The sequence below is a fragment of the Myotis daubentonii genome, chromosome 11 (assembly GCF_963259705.1).
Source record: "Myotis daubentonii chromosome 11, mMyoDau2.1, whole genome shotgun sequence".
In the NCBI taxonomy this organism is placed as follows: Eukaryota; Metazoa; Chordata; class Mammalia; order Chiroptera; family Vespertilionidae; genus Myotis; species Myotis daubentonii.
The window spans coordinates 21,549,483-21,570,462 of record NC_081850.1 but is presented as its reverse complement, the minus strand read 5'-3'; the positions used below and the strand labels follow the sequence as shown (position 1 = coordinate 21,570,462).

At 42.1% G+C, this 20,980-nt stretch overlaps 1 protein-coding gene across 3 annotated transcripts in view; it reads left to right on the top strand.

Annotated features, from left to right (window-relative positions):
* ADAMTSL1 (ADAMTS like 1) overlaps positions 1-20,980 on the top strand; it is a 903,601-nt gene that overhangs the window by 868,266 nt on the left and 14,355 nt on the right. For all 3 annotated transcript variants that reach the window (XM_059656582.1, XM_059656581.1, XM_059656583.1), the window contains 3 exons: positions 8,893-9,105; positions 10,676-10,856; positions 13,778-13,985. In XM_059656582.1, the coding sequence (XP_059512565.1) occupies positions 8,893-9,105; positions 10,676-10,856; positions 13,778-13,985 (602 nt within the window). The remainder of the gene's footprint in view (positions 1-8,892; positions 9,106-10,675; positions 10,857-13,777; positions 13,986-20,980) is intronic.

Genomic DNA, 20,980 nt, shown 5'->3' with positions numbered 1-20,980 from the left:
ACTGCCAGCCAGGGAAAGGGACCAAGAAGTGGTCAGTGCGCCTCATAGTGACTGGTCAAGCGGTCATTCTGCTGTTAGGGTCAATTTGCATATTACCCTTTTATTATGTACGATAGGCCATCATCCCTGTCAATTCTTTATTTTTATTTTTTGTTAATCCTCACCTAAGGGTATTGATTGGTGTCCTCCCACACGCACCTCTACCAGGCCAGGGATGGAGCCTACAACCAAATTATGTGCCCTTGACCAGATCAAGCCCTTGACTGGAATCAAACCTGCTACCCTTCAGTCTGCTAACACTCTAACCACTGAGAAAACTGGCTAGGGCCATCCCTATTGATTCTTGATCTGTTTCCATTGACTTGTTTTTGTCTTGGTGTGGGTCACATTTTCCTGCTGCTTGACTTAATAAGTAATTTTTTATTGAATGCTGGATGGTGTGAATTTTATATCATCAAGTGTCTGGATTTCATCTTTTTTAGAGATTGTTGGATTTTCTTGTTAAGCAGTTAAGCTATTCTAAGTCTAATCAATCTTTTAAGTCTTGTTTTAAGCTTGATTAGGGCAAATCTAGGGTAACCTTTACTCTAGGGCCCTCGGGAGTCCCTGCTGAATGCTCCAGATGATCAGTAAGGATGTGCCACTCTGGCTGTTGAGAACATGAAGGTCTTCCAGCCCTCTTAGAGCTTTGATAAATATTAAAATACAGGTCCCTGATTGGTCTTTTCTCAGTCTTACCAAATTTGTCTTATGCATATACATCTTCAATTGGGCAAAAACTGAAGAAGAATTTATGCAAATTTCTGGAGCTCTCTATCTATGTAGCACCCATATCTCCAGAATTATTCTTAACTACTTCCAGTTGCCTCAGTCTCTTTGAACTCAGTTCTGTCTCATCAATTCATCCAGACTGCTATGTTCTGCGTGAGATAGTCTTCTGCTTTGTGGTTGAATTGTGTCCTCTAAAAAAATGTTAACATCCCTAACCCTCCGTACCTTGTATGTCATCTAATTTGGAAATAGAGTCTTTGCAGATGATCAAGTTAAGATGAAGTCATAAGGGTGGGCCTTAATATTATTGGTGTTCTTACAAAAAGAGGAAATGTGAACATAGAGACAGACACTCACTTAAGGGAAAACTCCATGTGGGCATGAAAGCAGAGATCAAAGTGATGCATCTGTAAGCCAAGGAACACCAAATATTTTCATCAAACCACCAGAAGATAGGAAAGAGGGATAGAACAGATTATCTTTACAGCCCTCAGAAGGGAGTAACTCTGTCAACACCTTGATCTCAGACTTCTAGTTTCTAGAACTGAGACAATAAATTACTGTTTGAGCTGCCCAGTCTGTGGTACTTTGTTATTAACAACCTTAGGAAGCTAATATACCCTCCATGCTTTGCAGTCTAGAATGTGACTCCAGGCAGGAAGCCAGGGAATTCATAGGGCTCACCTAATGTTTCTCTTATTTCAGACATCACAGTCCTCTATTGTCTGTGCCTAATGTCTAAAAACAGCCATTTCATACATTTTTGTCCAGTTTTCTAGTTATTTAAGGCAGGAGAGGAAACCCAGTCCTTATTGCTCCATCATGACTTTCAAGTGTTTTCCTTTAATTTCAACAGTTTGACTGTAATGTTCCTAGGTGGTTTGTTAACCTTCTTGGAACTTTAGTTTTCCAAAAATTTGAGAGGTTTGGTAGTTTTATTTCTTCCCAATATTTTTCTGTCTCATTTTCTTCTCTCCTTTTTGGACTTTAATTGTACATATATTGTACATTCTAATATTTTCATACAGATCCATAGACTCTGTTTATTTTTCTTCAATCTTTTCCTGCTGTTCTTCACATTGGGTAATTTCTGCTTAACTATCTTCAAGTTCACTGACACTTTCTCCTGCCAGCTCTAATTTTATAGTAAGCACTTCTAATGAATTTTTTATTTTATTTTTGTACATTTCAGCTCTAGAATTTGTCTATATAGTTTCAACTTCACTACTGAGATACTCCATCTATTAATTTATTATGAGTATATTTTCCTATATACTTATAATTGCTGCTTTAAAGTCACTGTCCGCTCATTATAACATTTGCATCATCTCAGGATTGGTTTCTACTGACTGCTGTTTCTCTTCAGCATAGGTTACATTTTATCTTGTCCAGTGGGTTTTTATTATATTCTGGATATTATAGATGATATATTGTAGAGACTCTGGATTCTGTTGTTCTTCTCTGAAGAGTGTTTGTTTTTGTTCCAACAGGTAGTTAACTTCGCTAAACTAAAATTCCAACTCTTTGTTTTCCCTTCAATGGACACAGACTAAACTTTGTACTCTGTTAATTCAGCTTAGTTGCTGATCTTTTTCTGAGTCCCCTCGGGTCTGCCCATTAAGAATTTGTGCAAGATTTGTGCATATTTTGAACTTTATCACCCCTGTGACTCTTCCGGGATTTTCCCCTTAACTTTCCAGCTGTTATAAAAAGCCCCCAGACTCTATCCTCTGACATCTCAAATCAGTAAAGCTGTAAGTTTCCCAGTTCCCTGAGCCATGTGGAGAGTAAGCAGTTTTCTCAGGCAGAAAACCACAAGCTAGAAAATCACACCTGTTGTACCTGGGTTTTTCTAAGCTCTCCCTCCTGTTTCTGCTATTGGTTGTTGTCACACCTCAGTACTTTCAAAGAGTTTTTGTCTCATGTAATTTTTTCATTTGTTTATATTTTATGATTGTTACCTGCAGGAAGATAAGTCCAACTAAGTTATTCACCATTCCTGGATGCTAGAATCCCCAAATTGTTTTAAGAATTTTCTGACTACTCTGTTCCTGTTTTGCAACATTTGAAGAATTTTCATTCACCCTCACTTTTAATTCATCTTTTTAATAACCCGGTTGTTGGCCCACTTCTAAAGATTCAAGACCCAGAGATAAATTATCTCTTAAATAAAGAAATGGGTGTGCAGAGCATTAAATGGGGTATTTTGATTATACGAACACTTTTATTTCCAATTCCACTAACTTGGAATTACTGACCATTCAAACATGAGTTACCATTTATCTTATCTGAAAGGGGGGATTGTTCAGTTAATTATTTTCTTAAACTAATGAAATTACTCTTTCATTTCACAAGTTATTAATTTCTTATTTACTAACAATGTGTTTCTTAGTCAATTTCCTTTATGTATTTCCATATTATATAGTCTCAATTTTCCTCCCATTTCTCAGATCACTTCTTCTACTAGTAAGTCTCCTCTACTACCTCCTCTTCCTTCTTTAATCACTGAATGCCAGAATTCTCCCATTGATTTGTCCTGAGGCCTGATCTCTCCTCACTGAAGGTTTCTTCTACACACATATATGAGACTGGGTGCCAAAATCTGTGTCTTCAGCTCTTACCTCTGACTTACACTTTTATCTTTACAACCTCAATGAATTTTCCATCCTGGATTTTCATAACAACCTTTAAAATCAATATTCTTTAAACTAAACTTACCCATCTTTCCTGACTTACCTAATTCTATTAGTAGTCCTTCTAGTGTTGCAGTATCTTTAGCTCCTCCTCTTTATCTCCACCACTCTCCTGCTCACATCCTTGTCAGAGCAACCTTGACAAATATGTCTCACTTCTTGCCACATCTGAACTGAAATCCTAGAATCTCCTTTCTCTCAGCCCAGTGCATCTTGCAAATAATCACCTTACTGATCCACCTAAAGCCCATTTAGATTACATCACGCCCCTTCTTCAGTTGCTCCCAAAAGACCAGATTCTGGCCTTCAACATTCTTCCCATTGCAACTCCCGCAATGCCAGCTTCATCTGTGTTCCCCATGTTTTAGTCAACTGGTATTTTCTTCCAGCCACAACACCTGTTTTCTCATTTTTTGCATCTTTGCTCACACCACTTCTAGACTGCCCTCCCCTTCCTACTCTGTATCCCTGGTCTCTGCTTATTTTAATTTCCTTCCTACTCTGTATCCCTGGTCTCTGCTTATTTTAAATCTAAATAACCTCCATATTAATATCTCTTCCATGAGCCCTTCATTTACATAGTTCAGTTTCACTATATATTGATCTAAGTATACATCGAATATAGATCTATTTTGCCCTTGGCTACATGGGTGTGGGAGAAGATGAGTTTGAGATGATATTGAGGAATCTTGGAATCTAAAAGCACCTTAAAGATCATCTAATTTAGTGGTTACTAATGGAGGAATTTCTTTTTTTTTAAGCACGACTTATTTTTTTAATTGATTTCAGAGAGAGGAAGGGAGAGGGAGAGAGGAATAGAAACATCAATGATGAGATACTCATTGATCAGCTGCCTCCTGCATGCCACCTACTGGGGATCGAGCCCGAGTCCCAGGCATATGCCCTGACTAGGAATCTAACCATGACCTCCTGGTTCCTAGGTCATCTCTCAACCACTGAACCACACAGGCCAGAACAAGTGAGTGCAAGGAAGCAGGAATGAAACAAAAGGAACAAGAGAGGGAAAGTTTCTTTGATGATTTTAACTAGAAGCTTAACCAATGAGTCCTTCAGGATATTGCACGCTTGCAGTTGCTCCACCCCTCTAGCCAATTCATAGTTCCCAGGCTAGACTGACAGGCATCTTCCCTACTTCACCCCAACTTCCCTGCTCATGCGCCCTCTTCCCCTTTGTTGGACCCCTGGCCCCAGTTATTTGCAGGGAATGGACCTGTGGTTCCCTGGGGAGTATAAAATTACAGCTTCCTGGTAAAGATGCCCAGATAACTGTGCTTACAATGTCTGGCCTCCCCTTTGCTTTCTTACTATTACTAATATTAATAAACTAGTTACCATGTAACACGTGGATCCAGGAGAAGAACTGGAAGGATTATTTTCTCCCTAAGTGCATCAGTTAACTATTGCCATGAAGAAGGAGAAGGAGAAGCATTTTAAAAAAAAGAAAAGAAGAAAAGAAAAACAAGATTCAGTGGCCTCAAATAACAATCATTTATTCTTACTGATCTTATTTAGCTCAGCTTATCTAAACTGGGTTTGTCTAGGGTGACTTGGCTGTCCGCCATGTTTCCCTCCTCCTCCTCTTGGGATCGTCAGGCCGGTCCAGGCTTGTTCTTCTACTGGCAATGGCCACAGCCCAGGAGCACAAGCAAGGACTCGCAAGGTCTCTTGAGGTCTAGTGTTTGGAGCCGGTACACCAGCACATCTACCTCATTTCTTTTATTGTGGTCAGATACACACAAAATAAAGTTTACTGTTTTAACCATATTTAAGTGTACTGTTGAGTAGCATTAATGACATTCATATTATTGTGCAGTCATCATGCTCTGCATCTCCACCACTTTTCATCATCCCAAACTGAAACCCTGCACCCATTAAATAATAATTCCCCGTTTCCCCTTCCCCCAGCCCCTGGCAACCACTATTCTTTGAACATGACTACACTACGTATCTCATATAAGTGGAATTATACAATGTCTATCCTCTTGCATCTGGCTTCTTTCACTTAATGTTTTCAGGGTTCATCCATGTCATCAGAGGTATGTGAATTCTGTTTGTCCACCCATTGATGGACATTTGGGTGGTTGTCCTCCATTGGCTATTATGAATAATGCTGCTATGAACGTTGGTGTAAAAATACCTGTTCGGGTCCCTACTTTCAGTTCTTTTGGGTACATATCCAAAAGTGGAACTGCTGAATTATATGTGGAACTTTTTGAGGAACTGTCATATTGTTTTCCACAGCGACTGCACCTTTTTACATTCCCAACCAGCCGTGTACAAGAGTTCTAATTTCTCCATATCTTTAACACCACTTTTTATTTTCTGTTGTTGGATTTTTTTCATAATAACCATCCTAATGTCTGTAATAATTAGTGATGTTGAGCAGGTATCTTTTCGTGTGCTTATTGGCCATTTGTATATCTTCAGAGAAATGACTATTCAATTCTTTGCCTGTTTTTAAATCTGGTTGTTTGTGATTGTTATTTTTGTAGGAATTATTTATATATTCTGGCTATTACTGCCTTATCAGATCTATGATTTACAAACATTTTCTCCCATTTTGTGAGTTGCCTCTTCAATCTGTTGATAAGTGTCCTTTGCACAATAGCTTTCAATTCTGATGATCTCCAGTTTATCTAATTTTTCTTTTGCCATCTGTGCTTTTAGCATCATTTCCAAGGAATCTTCACCAAAGCTATGATCATGGAGCTTTTCCCCTAAGATTTTTTTTTACTTTTAACTCTTAGGTTTAGGTTTTTGACCCATTTTGAGTTAATTTTTATATGTGGAGTCAGGTAAGTATTCAACATTTTTTGCATGTGGCTGTCCAGTTTTCCTCGCACCATTTATTGGAAAGACTGTCCTTTCCCTATTGAATGCTCTTGGCCCCCATTTTGAGAGTCATTTGACCATATCTGCAAGAGTTTATTTCTGGGGTTTCTATCTATCCCATTGGTCTATATGTCTGTCTTTATGCCACTACCGTACTCTTTCAATTACTGTGGTTTTATAAGTTTTAAAATCAGTAAGTGTGAGACCTTCAACTTTGTTCTGGTTAAAAATTGTTTTGACTCTTTGGGATCTCTAAAGATTCCATCTGAATTATTAGATAGATTTTTCTATTTTGGCAAAAGAACATCATCAGGATTTTGATAGCCATTGAATTGAATCTGTAGTTCACTTTGAGGACTATTGACATTGTAACAATATTAAATCTTCCAATCCATGAACATGATATATTCCTCCCATTTATTCATGTTTTCATTTCTTTTAACAGTGTTTTGTAATTTTCAATGTACAAGTCTTTCAACTCCTTAGTTAAGCTTATTCTTAAGTATTTTATTCTTTTTGATGCTACTGTAAGGAGATTGTTTTTCTTAATTTCCTTTTCAGATTGTTTATTGTTAGTGTAACACCTAACTCACTTTATTGGCCAAAGTAGTCACATGGCCAAGGTCAGGAAGGAGGTGGGGAAGTACAGCGCACCCATCATGGGAGGGCACTGCACAGTTACATGGCAGAGTGAGTCAATACAGGGAAGAGTAAAGAATTGGCTCCTGTAACACTGTATCCTATACTGAGCTTCCTATGCAGATTTTAGCATTACTTTTCCAGGGCCCTTCTTCAGAGTAGTCTGTTCCAACCCCTTCAACCTACACAATTACAATAAAAATGTAAAAGCAGAAACAAAGGGCAAGGTGCTGAAAGGAGTGAGCAGACAAAGGATGTAGGTAACAAGGTGCCTAGGTAATGCTGGTGCCCAGCTGAACAAGTACACACGGTAAGGGATCAGAAGGCCTGTTCGTTGACCTTGGGAAGGTCTCTTAACATCTCTGAGCCCTGGTTTCCTCCTCTGAAAGTGGTCTAAATGATATCTAAGGGCCTTTCCTCTGTTAAACCTGCCTCCTATACCAATTCTAACAGTGCTGCCCAAGAATAGAAAACAAGCCAACACTAGAAAATCCCTTTTCTTTACAGACCCATAGGCACACACATCCATGCAGATGGCCATCTATGTGTGTCATAGATCTCATCATTTTCTGCTTTATATTTGTTTTATTAGTGTGCTTTTTTTTTATACTCTGTCATTGGCTATTTTCTTGCAAGAGGAAAGATAATCTTAACTGTCCCCAGAATAGTAGTTACCAATAGATTTTTTTAACTGAAGGAAATCCTCTAATATTTTAATTTTTAATGACTTATCATGTGTTTTAAACTTCCAAGTAAATTTTCAGTGGAAGCTAAGTTGCTGGGAGCACAACAGCAAATTCAGCAAGAACTCTGAAATGAGAGGAAATGAGTTTTCTCTCACAACCGCTCAGTTTATTTTACTAATTCTATGCTACATAGCCTTTAGTTGATACGGTATCTCCGTTTAATATTTTGGAATTTTAATGTATCAAAATAGGTTCAATGACTGTGTAAATCAGTGTGATGTTGTACATATCCAGTGCAGGCTTGGTAAGAATTGTCTGAATGCCAAGGTTTCTGACTTATAGAGAAATGAGATTTGTATTTAAAATTGTTTTCCTAGTCTCTGTTGAAAAATTTTGGCTTGAAAAAATCACATAAAGAGTAAAATGGAGGCAGATATTAGACTTTTACCAACTAAAGTTTGATTCTTAACTATTACTATATAGTGTGTACCACTCACTGCATTTGTTTTTTTGTTTTTTTTTTAGTTTGCTCATTTTTATTTATTTATTTATTTATTTATTTATTTATTTATTTATTTATTTATTTATTTTATTGCTTAAAGTATTACAAAGGGTATTACATATGTATCCATTTTATCCCCCCGCCCTAGACAGTCCCCTAGCCTCCCCTATCCCCCAGTGTCTTATGTCCATTGGTTATGCTTATATGCATGCATACAAGTCCTTTAGTTGATCTCTTACCCCCCTACCTCCTGCCCCCCAACCCTCCCCGGCCTTCCCGCTGCAGTTTGACAATCTGTTTGAGGCAGCTCTGCCTCTGTATCTATTATTGTTCAAAAGTTTATAATGGTCTCTATTGTCCATGAATGAGTGAGATCATGCAAACTCACTGCATTTGAAGAAATGATTTCTTTCATTATAAAATTGGTGTAGGAACTAATTAACTCCAAAAAGTGTTCAATGAGTAAATATTAATTGCTTCATTTTTTTAAGTCAGTACAGGGACATAGGTAGAAATAGGCACTTTGTGTCCTTCAAGAATTTTTACTTAATTGAATGAATAATAGTCATGTTCCCAGGACCCAGAGTACAAAATCATCTCCTGTTTGCTTGGGGATGGCAAGCAGAAGAAAAATGCCCCGGGAGGACCATGCTGTACCCAGGGCCCCTAGAGCCACAAACACACTAAAACTCATCAGGAATGTGCCCTTTTGGCTTTACCGGTAGCTTACCTCTCCTCTCCTCTCTAGGCTGCCCCATCCAAGGCCACCCGACCCCCAACATCACCTGGTTCCATGGTGGCCAGTCAGTTGCCACTGTCACAGGATTGACACATCACATCTTGGCAGCCGGACAGATCCTCCAGGTTGCCAATCTAAGCAGCGAGTCTCAGGGGGAATTCAGCTGCCTCGCCCAGAACGAGGCCGGCGTGCTCGTGCAGAAGGCCTCTCTTATCATCCAAGGTAAGAACCCGTGGGACTTTGGGTGCTGGGCTTATTTCTTGAACAAGTGAGTCCCCCTGAGAATCTAGTTCTGTCGTGGACGAAATGACTTCTGGTCTCCAATGGTCCCTAGAATGTGAAAACTGACACTGGACCATGTTTCCATCCCATGAGGCCCCTCAGCGGAGCCACCAGGCCCCACAGCAGCAGAATCTGGAAGATTCGGTGCTGCTTTCATAGGTGGGACCCAGGAAACACCATCTTGTAGCAAAGTCAAATGCATTTCCTTTACGCTGGGTGAATTTGTAAAGAAAACATGCAGTTGAGTGTAAAGTAGCCTGTTGCAAAAATGCAAATTTTGTCTGTTGGTTTGGTTCCAAAATAAGACAGATTGTGAACCACTTGGTTATTGCCTCCCGCCCTGGAGAGTCAGGGCCGGTGCCGGAACCTGCCCATCACCCTGGAGCCTTCAGCTGTGTCGCACACTGAGTGCTCCCCAGGCTCCTCTCCCGGGAGCCAGTCAAAGACCAGGCTGAGAAGGCTGTGTGGCTGGTGCATTCAACTTCCAGGAACACTGGTGGCTCAGAAAGCCCTTGGGCAGGTCCTGCCTGGTATTTGCTGCACCAAGAAAGTATGGATGAGCCCAATACAGTGAGAGGGGAGCCATCACTGGCCTTGTCATAGAAAATAAAGGAGGCTCTTGAGTTTTCCATAGGCCGGTTGTACCTGTGGTCGGTGTGTGACACTTTCAGGGAAAGCCAAATTCCACCGTGTATTCTGAATGGAGGATTCTGTGGGAGGCGACAGACTTGTATGTCAATACAGCCCATAAAAAGGGAGACCTCTGAGCACATCATCCCCCTTTTTCCCTTAAACATCCTCCCCCACCATTTGGCTCTCCAGACAAGAAAGTGAGTATTCCATTGTCTTGCCAGCCAGCCATTCTCGGGTGGAAACCGGAGCCTATCTGCAAGATTTGTAACACGCAACTTTGCAAATAAGCACTCACAGTTTACCAGCCCACAGTTATTTTAACGGCTTCCCTGCCAGTGAGTCCCAGGCCCCCCACACAGAAAATGCAGAGAAATTGCCTTTCTCGCTGACTGGTTACGTCAGTGACTCACGTAATCGAGGGCTCTCTGGATAGGCTGGTTTTTTGTAGCAGCTACAATGTCGAACTTGAATCTGCACTTTTAAATACGATTGTAAAGTATCTCTGATATTTTTCTCTCTCTTGTTGAAAAACATGGTCACTTTCTGGTGAGCCAGTTGGAAAAAAAAAAGAGTGCTTTAAGAAGTATGTTTAAAAAGAATAAGAGCTACAGCCGCTGATTAATACTCTCTGTGCCAGGCCCTGGGCGAGGCTCTTGACCTTTGTTCTATCCAGGCCTCATAATAACTTGATGTAAGAGCTTTTGTGCTCATTTTCTGGGTGAGCCAACTGAGGGCTCTGGAGACCACACAACTTGCCTGGATAAACTGGGGGGCCAGGCTCATTCATGACAACCATCCCCCTCCTCCCCCAGGGCCCTATCAGAACAAATACAGAGCATGGGCAGTAATGCTCTCTGCTTTTCACCTTCTGTGACAGATTACTGGTGGTCTGTGGACAGACTGGCAACCTGCTCCGCCTCCTGTGGTAACAGGGGCGTTCAGCAGCCCCGCCTGCGGTGTCTCCTGAACAGCACAGAGGTCAACCCCGCTCACTGCGCAGGGAAGGTCCGCCCTGCCCTGCATCCCGTCCCCTGCAACCGGAGAGACTGCCCTTCCCGGTGAGTGAGGCACAGGCTGGCCCAGGCCTCCCGCCCCCCAGGAAGGACCCCGGCTTTTAGCCAAGGTGGTGGCCAGCCCTTCCTTGTCTAGCAGTGCGCAAGGGGGGACTTCAGTGCAGAGGGGAACGTGCCCTCCAAGGAGCTGCTCTTTCCTACCAGCACAGCTTTGTCCAGACTCGGCACTCTGCAGAAACGACCCCTCACCTCTCAGGGCTTCCCCGGGCATCCCCGGGCCTGAAAGGCTCTGTTCAGGGAGCAGGTACATCCCAGGCGCTGGCAAGAGAGCTCGCATCCTGCAGTGAGAAACTGGCTCTGTTTGTAGGAGAAGAAATGTGTTTGCAGCTGTAGTGCTCAGGGATGGGGATTACTGCCTCGACCTCTATCCTTTCCCTTCCTTCCCCTTCCTTTGAACTTAAATACCCACGCTAATCAGTACTTCAGTTTAGCCGAAGAATCTGATCCCCTTCTTTTCCACAAACGGTGGCATCCTGCTAACATTGAACTACGTCTTCATTTCCTTAGTTGCCTCAATGTTGGCTAAACATTCTCTGCATCTGGGACCCTCACAGAGCCCATACTGACACCCGCAGTCTCTGCCTCGCACAGCTTCCTCGAGCTTTGAGAAGCTGTGAGTCCCACTGAGCATGCCCACCGCAGTCCTCAGTCAGTAGCTGAAGGGATAATGGATGGGCTTCGAGTTGGCACCAGCATGGTGCCCTGAGCCTGGGGGGACTTGGCTGGTCCCTGCAATGCCCCTCCACTGCCTAGCTGTAGGACTTGCGTACACCACTTAGGCAACTGCCTCGTGTTTTGCCAGCTGAGTCATGAGGAGCAGCTGAAACCAGGAGAGACTCAATGAAATATGAAACACGCTCATTAATATCAGCAGTTTGACTTGCTGACGGGAAGGTTTCCACGGGAATGATTAATGTCCTTTTATACCCTTCCTGAACTGTAACATAGCCCGTACCTCTCCTCTCTCAAACCCCTCGCCCGGGCTCCTGAAAAATTGCTGAAATGTATATTTGGAAATAAAAGTTGATTGAAATGCAGGCCTGACATTCACCAGGGATACGAGAGCCTGGAAGACTGCCCTTGCCAAGCTGTGTGAAATGAAGACGCGGTCTCGGACATGCCAGGGGCTTTCTGATTTGCCGGGGTGATAGTCAGAGTCAATCAGCCTCATTTACTTCTGCAGATGAAATAACGGCCGTGTCTGGTAGGGTTTCAGGCCCCCAGGAGCTTTCACACGCCTCGCGCCTGCTTCCTAAGTGGCTCTGCTTCTGTGGGCTGGAATTCTGCACGCAGTCCTCTCTCTCCAGGGCAAACGGAGCAGGCAAGTTCCACCAAACTAAATAAATCGCAGATCCAGGCGCTGGAGGAATTGGCCTCCTGTCCCTGCTCCTGGCCTCTCCTGAGAGCCAGACGTGGCACCACCGCACTAGGAAGTGGCCACAGGTTCACCTTGGAGTGGCTGTCCCGCCTCGGCACTTCAGCAGCCTTCCTTGCAGACGCAAGAAAAAAAAAGGGGGGGTGAGGGGGAAGCACCCTGGTCCTCTCTTTTGAGTAGCTGTGGGCAGTCCTGTTTGGACCCACACAGGACCATTATTTCATTTATATAAACTTTTTCTCAGGCAATAAAACCGAAGAATGCTCCCTCCCACACCCCAGTTTGAGTGAAAAGGTTGGAAAGCACCTTTTCCCCAGCCCATCCCCCCTTCCCTCCTCCTCTCTGAGAATTATCCTAGGGCATAAACATGCAAAGAGAGCCCTGCATGTTTGTACATGGACCAGGGATCTCAGGGTTTGCCAGCTGCCAGCTGGGCTCTGTGAAAAAAGCCATGTTTCAGTGTTGGCCAGTCTCACTTCCAAGGATCCGAACTATAGTTGGAACCAAGTATTCTGAGGACAACTCCTTTCAGCTCTCTAAGAGGTGCAAGACCTATGGACCGTGACTCAGAGAGGGGGGACGTAGGTCCAGAGAGCTGGAAGGAGCCTGCATGTTCCCGAGGGACTGAACAGCATCAGAGATATGGGTTAAGGCGAGGCAGCAAATACAGTGGGTACCAGCAGAAACGATGTGGGCTTCAGTGGGACCCAGGTTGCTCCTGGGTCAGGAGGTGAGTGGAATGGTTGGAAAGCACAGGTTTGGATGGGACTTCCCTGGGAGTTGTCTCTCCTCTGCCGCACACTGGCTGCCGGTGAGAAGTACGAGAACTGCAGAGCCGTGTAACTAGCTCAAGACTTTCTGCAGGCTCATGGCTTTGGGGCCAATGTCAAGCTGAAGCCACTGATCTTCAAAATACGCTTTCAGGATACACCTTTCTAGTCCATTTCCAAAGGGTATTTGTTTCCTGTGATTGCTGTAACAAATGACCACGAACATGGTAGCTTAGAACAACAGAAATTTATTCTCTCACGGTTTTGAAGCCCGGAAGTCCACAGTCGAGGTGTCAGCAGGGTTGTGCCCCCACCAAAGGCCCTAGGGGAGCATCTGTTCCTTGGCCCCTGCAGCTTCTGATGCCTCTGAGCATCCCTCGGCTTGTGGCCACATCACTCCCTCTTCTGCCTCTGTGAGCACACTGTCGTCTCTTCTGTGTGGCATCTCCCTCTGTCTTTCTCTTACAAGGATACTTGTGATGACGTTTAAGGCCTAACCAGATAACATAGGATAATCCCCAAATCCCTCATTATATCTGCAAATAAAGTAACATTCACAGGTTCCAGGGATTTTCCGGAGGTTTCTTTGGGGCGGCCGTTTTCAGCCTATCACTCCAAGTACATACAGTAAAAAGGGCCATGGCCCCCAAATGAGCAGCTGTGTGGTGAGAGCCTGGGCGGGGAGGAGCAGGGGAGCTCTTTTCCTGAGAGCATACAGCCTCGTTCCTCTCCCTGAGACTGACACCTCCTCCTCTCCACAGGTGGATGGTGACCTCCTGGTCCGCCTGCACCCGGAGCTGTGGGGGAGGCATCCAGACCCGCCGGGTGACCTGCCAGAAGCTGAAAGCCTCTGGGATCTCCACTCCCGTGTCCAATGACATGTGCACACAGCTTGCCAAGAGGCCGGTGGACACCCAGGCCTGTAACCAACAGCTCTGTGTGGAGTGGGCCTTCTCCAGCTGGGGCCAGGTGAGAGGAATGTATTTGACAGGTAATCTAAGGGTGCTGACCCTGCAACAGTAGGAGGTGCCTCGTATGTGAGCTCTCCAGGAATATGTTTCATGTGCACTGAGAACAGTGTGTCCTCTGAAGTTTGGGGATGAAATGCTCTCTAAATGGTTATTAATGTGGCACGTACAGCAATTATTTTCATATTCATTTTCTGTCCCGATGATCTGTCCATCGGAGTAAGTGGAGTAGTAAAGTCCCCAACTATTATTGTATCACTGTGAATTTCTGCCTTTATGTCCATTAATATTTGCTTGATATTCTTGGGTGCCCTTATGTGGGCTGCAGAGATATTTACGGCTGTTACATCCTCTTCTTGGATTAACCCCTTTAAAATTATGTAATGTCTTTCTTTTTATATTCTTTGTTTTAAATACTATTTTGTCTGATATGAGTATTGCTACCCCAGCTTTCTTTTCATTTCTATATGCATAAATATCTTTTCCCATGTGTGTCTTTCTATCTAAAATGAGTCTCTTATAGGCAGCATGTGTATTGGGTCGTTTTTTTTAATCCATTCTGTCACCCTATCTTTTGATTGGATCATCTCTAGTCCCTTTACATAGAATATATTGATAGGTGTGTGCTTATTGCCATTTTGTTGTTGTTCTCTGTGCCTTTATTCTGCTCTTGATTTCTTTGATTTGTTGGTTTTCTTTAGGGTTTTGATTGGATTTCTTTCTCTTAGTTTTTTGTGTGTTTTTTATGGGTTTGGTTTATGGTTACCATAAGGTTCATATATATTCGTCTATAGCTACAGCAGTCTATTTTAAACTGATAGGCATTAAAGTTCAATTGCATTCTAAAGCACTACATTTTTACACCCCTTCCATTCTTTATTTTGACATGTTTAAATCTTTTTGTTTTGTGTATCCCCTAATTATTGTATTTATAGTTAATTTCGCTGCTATTAAGTGGTTGATTTACTGTAGTTATTATATATTTGCCTTTACCAGTAAGATTTTTTTTCCTTTCCTGTATTTTCTTATTTCTGGTTATGGCCTTTTCTTTCTACATAAAGAAGATCCTTTAGCATTTCTTATAAGCCTGGTTTAGTGGCCGTGAACTCCTTTCATTTTTGCGTAAGCAAATTCTAGGTGGTAGAATACTATACTTTCAGCACTTTGAATATTTCCTGCCACTCTCTTCTTGCCTGTAAAATTGTTTCTGTGAAATCAGCTGATAGCCTTATGACTTTTCCCTTTGTGACTCGTTTCATTTTTGCTTCCTTTAAGACGGTGTCTTTATCTTTACTTTTGCCATTTTAATTACGATATGTTTTATTATGGGTTTCTTTGGGTTCATTTTGTTTGGCACTCTCTGTGCTTCCTGGACCTGGATGTCTGTTCACTTCCCCAAATTTTTTTGTTTTTTAGAGAGAAAGAGAGAGAGTGAAACATTGGTGTAAGAGAAAAACATCAATTGGTTACCTCCCGTATGCACCCCTCCCGAGGATTGGACATGCAGCCTGGGCATGTGCCCTGACTGGGAATCAAACCCGCAACCTTTTGGTGTACAGGATGACACTCCATCAACTGAGCCGCCTGGCCAGGGCTCTTTGAATTCTTTACCAGGAAAATTACTTCATTTCACGAGGGAATTTCTCTGGAGTTTTTTCTAGTTCCTTCATTTGGGGCATGTTCTTCTGTATTTGTCCCTATGGGTTGGATGGAATAGCTCTCTCTCCCAGACTTGAAAAGATGGACTCTGTGTGTCAAACAGTTTTGTTGGGCCATGTGTAGTCAGGGCAGGTGCATGTGGTGCATACTGTGTTGCCTGGCCTGAGGAGTGGGTTCTGGGCAGCCTGGTATGTGGATGCTCCCTTGTCCCTCTAATCTGGGAGGGGCTGCCTAGTGCTGGTGTGCCCTGTTGTCCTAATTATCTGTTGTCGGAGCAGGGTCTGGGCAGGGTTGCTCTGTGTGCTTGCCTCTCGATGCCCTCCAAGCTGCACTCATTCTCTGGGTGGGGCAGCCTGTGTGCACACACACCTGCACTCTGCTATCTGCTCTCTCTCCCAGCAGCAACCCACTCACTCCACATGGGGCAGCCCTGCATGTGCGTACCATAGCGTATTACTCGCTCCACATTCTCTGCAGGGGGGCAGTACCACATGGCATATAGTAGCACCCACTATCTCTGCACAGGGTAGCCCTGCTCGTGGGGACTGCAGCATTTTTCTAGCCCTGCACTCTGTCTGGAAGGGGGAGTCCTGTGTATATGTACAGCATCACCCTGCCGTACTTGCTGGATCAATCTCTGGGTGGAGGGGCCTCTTGTAGGCATGTTACGGAGCCCTCCTGTTCCTGCTGGATCTAGCTGCAGGAGAGAGGCTGTGGACACACTGTGGCACCCTGCATGTCTGCCAGAGAACCTGGCTAGAGCTCCCGCCTGTTATCCACGCACAGGGGAAACCAACAGTGGTGCTCAGCCGTTCCTCCGGTCTTGAGTTTTTCCCTCAGCTCCAGAGAACGCTCACAGTTCCCCAGACTTCTCTACACAGTCTCTCTCTCTTGCTTATTGTGCAAAAGCTCTTCAGTTGGCTCAGGGTTGTCTCTTAGGAGGAAGTGCTATAGGGACAGTTGTACATTCGATGTGCTCTTAGGAGGGAGCGAGCTCAGTGTCCACTCAAGCCTCCATGTTCAACCTGGTAGAATGTGTGTACAGTGTTCACAACTGATTTGGAGACCGACTGAGCGTCTAAGAGCTGTCTTCCAGGGCTGATGATCAGCTGTGTGGTAACAACTACTGTGCTTTGTCGGGGGCTGGGGCTGCTTGGTAGCCTGATCCTTCTGATTGATCAGGCTTCGTTTCGAGTGGCTGTGGTCTGAACCATGCCACTAAGCTTGGCCAACCCAAAACAACCACAAGGCTCTTCATTCTTTTTGTTATTGTATGAACTAATGCGACTAGATGCTTTTGGCCAGTTAGCAACTCAAAACTCGTTGGAGCTGGCCATCCACACATTGCTGCGTTCACATCCCACCCCCACCTGAGGTGTGTCTCTGGAGAACAATCACTTGGAATTTCCTATCTGGTTAATACACTGTGCCATCTCTAATGAAGATCAGATGTTATTTGGGGAAATGTGGCCACAGAATTTACTTGTAACACATAAGTCATTTGTGTCCCAGGTGAGTCAGGGGACAATGTTCATGCTGGCCAGTCAACACATTCGACCAGACGCTCCTTTTTGGCACCTCTACCAACCCCCACTTCCTTCCAGCGACCTAATGTATGTGCTTCATAATCAAAGAGGCATGAGCTCCCCCTTGCTCCGACGCCTGGGGGATATCATCTTTCTCGTACCTGGAAGAGTCCACCCTGATAGCTCTCATTCAGCCCAAGGCAGCTCTGCTTTTAGGCTCTCCACTCATTGGCAGCTTGTGAAATGACAATTGGGAACAGATCTGGCTACACATGGGAGAAATTTCTGTATTATATCATTGAGGTCAATCAAGGGGACATACAGTGCACATTGATCATTCTCAGTAATTATTTTTCCTAAAGGAGAGAAAAATAGGTCTTTCCCATCAAATACTCTCACCCCCTTCTTATTTCTTCTAAAACCCTCTAGGCAAATAATGTCTCAGGCTTTAATGTAAATCACCTGTGAATACTGTTAAAATTGCTAATTCTGATATAACAGATCTGAAGTAAAGCTTTGGATACTGATTTTTTTATTAAGGTATAATTGACGTAGAACATTATATTAATCTCAGGTGTACAACAATAATGATTCCATATTTGTATACATTGTGAAATGATCACCACAAGTCTAGTTAACATCTGTCACCATACATAGTTGTAAGTATTTCTTCTGAGAACTTTTAAGATCTATTCTAAGCATAGACTATACAATACAGTATTATTAACTATAGTCACCAAGCTGTACATGACATCTCCATGGCTTTACTTTCTTACTGGAAGTTTGTAACTTTTGACCCCCTTCACTGATATTGCCCACCCCCACCTCTGGAAACCACCAACCTGTTTTTCGAGGTTTTCTGAGATTTCACATATAAGTGAGGTCATACAATATTTCTCTTTTCTTTGTCTGGCTAATTTCACTTAGCATAATTCCCTCAAGATCCATACGTGTTGTTATAAATGGCAAAATGTCTTTTTCTTTAATGGCTGAGTAATATTCCTGTGTGTGTGTGTGTGTGTGTGTGTGTGTGTCTCATTTTCTTTATCCATTAATCCACTGATGGACACTTAGCTTGTTTCCATGGCTTGGCTATTGTAAATAATGCTGCAATGAACATGGGGTGGCATATATCTTTTTGAGTTGGTGTTTTCAGATAAATACCCAGAAGTGGAACTGCTGGATCACATAGTAATTCTATTTTTAATTTTTTTGAGAAACCTCCAAACTGCTCTCTATAGTAGTGGCACCAATTTACATGCCCACCAACAGTGCACAAGGGTTCTCTTTTTCCACATCCTCACCAACACTTATCTCATCATTTTGATCAGACATTCCAACTGGTGTGAGGTGATAGTTCAGGGTGGATTTGATTTGCATTTCCCTGATTATTTGGTGATGTTGAGCACCATTTCATGTACCTGTTGGGCATCCGTAAGTTCTTTTAAAGAAATATCTATTCAGATTCTCTATCCCGTTATAAATTGATTTTCTTTGGGTTCTTTGCCATTGAGTTGTATGAGTTATATATATATGATATTAACCCCTTATCATATATATGATTTGCAAATTATTTTCCCCTATTGATTAGGTTGTATTTTTAATGGCTTCCTTTTCTGTGCAGAAGCTTTTTAGTTTTATGTAATCTCACTTGTTTATTTTTTTCCTTTTGTTGCCTTTACTTTGGGTGTCAGATGCAAAAAAATCATTGCTAAGACTGATATTTTAGGAGATATGATTTCAGGCCTTACGTTCAAGTCTTTTACCCATTTTGAGTTAATTTGTGTCTTATGTAAGTTAGTGATCCAGCTCCATTCTTTTGCATGTGGCTGTCCATTTTTCCCAGCACCATTTATTGAAGAGACTGTCATTTCCCCATGTATATTCTTGGCTCCTTTGTTGTAATTAACCATAGTTGTGTGGGTGTATTTCTGGACTCTCTGACTCTCTATTTTGTGTCTGCTTTTATGCCCGCACCATACTTTGTTGACTACTATAGGTTTGTTGTAATATATTTTGAAATCAAAGAGTATGATTACTCTAGCTTTTTTTTTTCAGGATTGCTTTGTTATTTGGGTCTTTTGTAGTTCCATAAAAATTTAGGATTGTTTATTCTATTTCAGTGATGGCGAAACTTTTGAGCTCAGCATGTCAGCATTTTGAAAAACCCTAACTTAACTCTGGTACCGTGTCACATATAGAAATTTTTTGATATTTGCAACCATAGTAAAACAAAGACTTATATTTTTGATATTTATTTTATATATTTAAATACCATTTAATAAAGAAAAATCAACCAAAAAAATGAGTTCGCGTGTCACCTCTGACACGCGTGTCATAGGTTTGCCATCACTGTTCTATTTCTTTGAAAAATGACATTGAAATTTTGATAGGGATTGCATTAAATCTATAGATTGCTTTGTAATAGTACATTTTATTTTAACAATATTAATTCTTCAAATACATGAGCATGTAATATCTTTTGATTTGTTTTCTTCCATTAATTTTGTTAATGTCTTATAGTATTCAGGAAACACATTTTTCACCCTTTAAGTTTATGCCTAGGTATTTTATCCTTTTTGATGCAATTGTAAGTGGTGAGAGTGGGCATCCTCATCTGATTCCTGTTCTTACAGAAAAAGCTCTCAGCTTTTCAATCTTGAGTATGATATTAGTTGTGGGCTTGTCATATATGGCCTTTATTATGTGGAATTTTGTCATACTTTTTCTGCATCTATTTTATCCTTCATTTTGTTAATGTAATTATCACATTGATAGATATACGGATGTTAAACCATCCTTGCATACCTGGAATAATTCCCACTTGGTATGATGTATTATCCTTTTAATGTATTGTTAATGATATTTGCCTGTAAATTGTATTTTCTTGTGGTGCCTATGTCTGGTTTTGGTATCAGGGTAATGCTGGCCTGGTAAAATGAGTTTGGAAGCATTGGAGAAGGATTGGTATTAATTCTTTTAAAATATTTGGTGGTCGAATTCCCAGTAAAACCATCTGGTCCTGTACTTTTGTTGAGAGGTTTTGCATTACTGATTCAATCTCCTTAATAGTAATCGGTCTATTCCAATTTTCTATTCATGATTCAATCTTGATAGGTGTTATGTTTCTAGGAATTTATCCATTTCTTCTAGGTTGTCTCATTTGTTGGCATATAATGGTACATAGTAGTTTCTTGTGATTCTTTGTATCAGTTGTAACATCTCCTTTCATTTGATTTTGAGTTCTCTTTTTGTGAGTCTAGCTAAAGGTTTGTCAATTTTCTCTTTTCAATTGTCTTTTTAGCCTCTGTTTCATACATTTCTGCTCTAATCTTTATTTCCTTCCTTATACTTTGAGCTTCATTTGTTCTTTTTATATAGTTCATTAGGCTATAAAGTTAGGTTGCTTGGTATTTTTCTAATATATATTTTTATTGATTTCAGAAAGGGAGGGAGAGAAAGATAGAAACATCAATGATGAGATGTTTGGCTGCCTTCTGCAACCCGGGCATATCTCCTGACTAGGAACGAACCATGACTTCCTGGTTCATAGGTCGACATGCACCCACTGAGCCACGCTGTCTGGCTCGGGTTTCTTTTTTAACAATAATCCCTACTTTATTCAGATGCCCTTATTTATCTTTATTATTGAGAATATTACAGATATCCCCCATTGCCCACTTCCACCCCAGGACTTCACCACCCTATTGTCTGTGTCTATGGGCAATGTATATGCATATAAATTCTTTGGTTAATCTTTTCCCACCACCACCACCCCCCCCTTGAGATTCGTCAGTCTGTTCCATGTTTC